Source organism: Cannabis sativa, chromosome 6 (genome assembly GCF_029168945.1).
Source record: "Cannabis sativa cultivar Pink pepper isolate KNU-18-1 chromosome 6, ASM2916894v1, whole genome shotgun sequence".
Lineage (NCBI taxonomy): Eukaryota > Viridiplantae > Streptophyta > Magnoliopsida > Rosales > Cannabaceae > Cannabis > Cannabis sativa.
In genome coordinates this window covers 61,541,535-61,544,815 of record NC_083606.1, presented here as the reverse complement: position 1 = coordinate 61,544,815, position 3,281 = coordinate 61,541,535, and the positions used below count along the sequence as shown (strand labels likewise).

The 3,281-nt window shown below is 30.7% G+C and overlaps 1 protein-coding gene across 1 annotated transcript; it reads left to right on the top strand.

Annotated features, from left to right (window-relative positions):
- Positions 1–784: 784 nt before the first annotated feature.
- On the top strand, positions 785–2,558 carry LOC115725662 (NAC domain-containing protein 104). Its single transcript, XM_030655246.2, has 3 exons — positions 785–1,614; positions 1,715–2,028; positions 2,140–2,558. Exons 1-3 carry the CDS (start codon positions 1,437–1,439, stop codon positions 2,266–2,268), a joined length of 621 nt encoding a protein of 206 aa, XP_030511106.1. The 5' UTR covers positions 785–1,436; the 3' UTR covers positions 2,269–2,558.
- The last annotated feature ends 723 nt before the right edge of the window (positions 2,559–3,281 follow it).

The following is a 3,281-nucleotide window of genomic DNA, read 5'->3' as shown; positions in this document are numbered from 1 at the left end:
GGACATCCAAGGGGGAGCGTTATAAATATTAATAAACAAAGGCTTAAATGAGGGGGAGTTAGTTTACACTATACTCTTTTTCTTTTGATCAAGTTTTCAGCAAGATTTTTAATAAGACAGTTATTATGGACATCCAAGGGGGAGCGTTATAAATATTAATAATTATGTGGATGTCCAAATCTTTTATTTATTGTCATTAATTGTAATCAATATTCCTCTTTTTCTTAGTTTCCCTTTTTCTTAGTTTCTTAATATCTCACTCTTGTATTTGTATAAATAGGGGTTCACCCCATTGGAATAAACAACTCAAAAAAATTCCCATTCACTTTCTCTTTCTCTCTTCATCTTCTTCATCTTTCTTCTCATCTACTTTATATTATTTTATAACATTATATATATAATTTTATTGTGTATATACAAAAGATTATAAGAGAAAGCTATTTAGGGGAAAAACACGTACACTAATTTACCATATTAAGAAAAATGGTGTATTTGAATTATTAGGACACTTTCTATACATCGACTAGCTTGTTTCGATTGTATTAGTAAAGATTAAAGATTAGTACCACTTTGTGGGCAATTTTCTTTCTTTTTTCTTCTTTTTTTCTTTTTCCGATTAAATGACTTTCTTATAAAGTATTGAAATAAATATGGAAAAAAGAGAGTGATAGAAACTATTTTACGATGACAACCATCTTTTGTTATTCAAAAAGAATATTTATGTGATCATATATAAAACTAAAATGTATATATACAAGTGGTAGGCTATTATTAAGTTGCAATATATATATATATACACACAAAACGTGGCACAAGTCAAGGCTCTCACTCTTTCTTCTAGTTGCGGCAAACAAAGCTTGGTTTAGTGATTACTATTACTTAGTGATCCAAAACAACAGTACTGAAATTGATCATCCCGTTACTATTGGAATATATATAGATATATCTAACACGTTCCGTTGTGCCGCCCGCCGTCTTGGAAGTAGTTCGAACAACCATTAACTATGTCTTTACTTTATGCATATATCATGTATATATATGTATATCTAAAGCCACTATATATATATATATATATATATATATATTATTTATTATCAAAACCATTTTGGTAATTCGAACTTGAAAATTCCCCACCATTATTATTTGTTTTCATTTTTGAGATCAAATCCCACCTTGTGCCTCACGTCATACATACACACTCACTCACTTATAAATACCATCCCCACAACTTAAACTTCCTTTACAAGCACCCATTTTATAGTTTCCTAATCTCCTCTTTTAGCTTGTTAATGTTGTTATATATATCTTATTAATTATTAACTGACATGATCTTTTCATCCTTCTCATTTATCTAATTCTCCTAATTGATTCTCATTCTCTTATCATCTTCCTTGCTGTTCTGTTACATATATATATTATATATACATATTTATCTAATGGGGGATAATAATAATAATGATAATAATGTAAATTTGCCTCCTGGTTTTCGTTTTTACCCAACTGATGAAGAGCTCGTAGTCCATTTCCTTCATCGTAAGGTCTCCCTCTTACCTTGCCATCCCGATGTCATTCCCGATCTCGAACTATATCCTTATGATCCTTGGGAACTCGATGGTAAGAATATGAATATATCGATCGGTTTTAGTAATTGAATAAAAACTATATATAGTTAGCATATATTTATGGGTTTAATATAGTATATGTATATATGCAGGTAAAGCTTTGGGTGAGGACAACAAGTGGTACTTCTATAGCAGAAAGACTCAAAATAGGGTTACGAGAAATGGGTATTGGAAGGCTTTAGGGATAGAAGAATCAGTGAACAATAACACTACTTACAAGAAAGTTGGTACAAAAAAGTACTTTGTCTTCTACGTTGGAGATCTTCCTAATAATAATAATAATAATTCTAGTAGTCCAGCCATTAAAACTAATTGGATAATGCACGAGTTTCATCTCTCAGATTCTGCTTCTGCTTCTACTTCTTCCACTAGATCATCCTCCAAAAGAAGATCATCTAACAAAATAGTAAGTAATAAAAAACCCACTAACTAATAATTTTTATGTGCACATTTTTTATAATTAAGTTTAAATTATAACATTAATTTCTTGGTGTGAATTTTTTATTTTTTTTTGCAGGATTATAGCAAATGGGTACTTTGTCGAGTTTATGAACGTGATGAAGATGATGACGGAACAGAGCTTTCGTGTTTAGACGAAGTTTTCTTATCACTAGATGATCTTGATGAAATAAGCTTACCAAATTAGGTAGTTTAGCAATGTGAGGATTAAGTAAGAAAGAAAAAAATGTTTAATTAATTAAGCACGAATGAAGATCCAAAATGAAGGGTCTACCAACAAAAAAGTTTAGTTTTATAAAACCTATATGTAGAATGGCATTATTGTTTTTGTCATAGCTAGTAAGATGTGTTGTAACTAGCTATAGCTTTATGAGCACCTTAAGTGGGTGGACATTATGTATAATGTACCTTTGAGCTTTTGATGAGAAAGATTATAAAAAGGAAAAGGAAAAGAAAATACAAAAAGAAAATTAAACACTTGTGGGTACCAATGTTATTAGCCAAGTGTCTCAACTTGATATTCTAAAATGAGATACACGCAACAAAATAGACCGAGGAAAGTTGCAAAGTGTACTCATCACCTCAAAGTTTGTGAAGAAGAAAAAACATAATGTGGAAATGGTTGACTTCAATAGTTGCATGGAATTTTGGTACAATTTTATGTGAGAAATTGTTAACTAATTACAACCCGTAACAATATTAATCTAATGTAGTATATTAAGCGCGCACTTGAAATAAAATGATTAATATAATGCTGTAATATATGTAGTATTATGGTGTGGTGTGCTTAGTACATATTTATTTATATATAGCTTTTTGTCTTTATCTCGTTTGATAGAGATATATAAAGGTTGATCACGTGCAAGGATAATTGAGTTGAGAGAATTGGATAGATAAAATGTGGAGCCCAGTGAGCACTGTAATGTAAGTATGCAGCTCTGTGCAATTGAGCATAGCACACACCCAAAAGAAATGTATAACCTTTTTAGCTTTTGTTTTCTTTCTTTGATAGAAGAATTGATGACATTTGGTAGTTGTATTTGTCACAATGTCAAGGAACAATTTTTTATGGGTGGCTGCTTAGGGGAGGATAGAGTCATGTATGATGCAAGCATTCACATGTGTGCTTTACAATATATATATAAACATACGTATAATGTGTATGTGTGGTTTTATTCAAGTAACCTTGCCCCCAATATG

Excerpts from the sequence above, each read along its gene's own strand:
- LOC115725662 (XM_030655246.2), top strand. The coding sequence starts at position 1,437 with ATGGGGGATAATAATAATAATGATAATAATGTAAATTTGCCTCCTGGT. Across the intron at positions 1,615-1,714 it reads TGATCCTTGGGAACTCGATG|GTAAAGCTTTGGGTGAGGAC; the intron begins GTAAGAATATGA and ends GTATATATGCAG. Across the intron at positions 2,029-2,139 it reads GAAGATCATCTAACAAAATA|GATTATAGCAAATGGGTACT; the intron begins GTAAGTAATAAA and ends TTTTTTTTGCAG.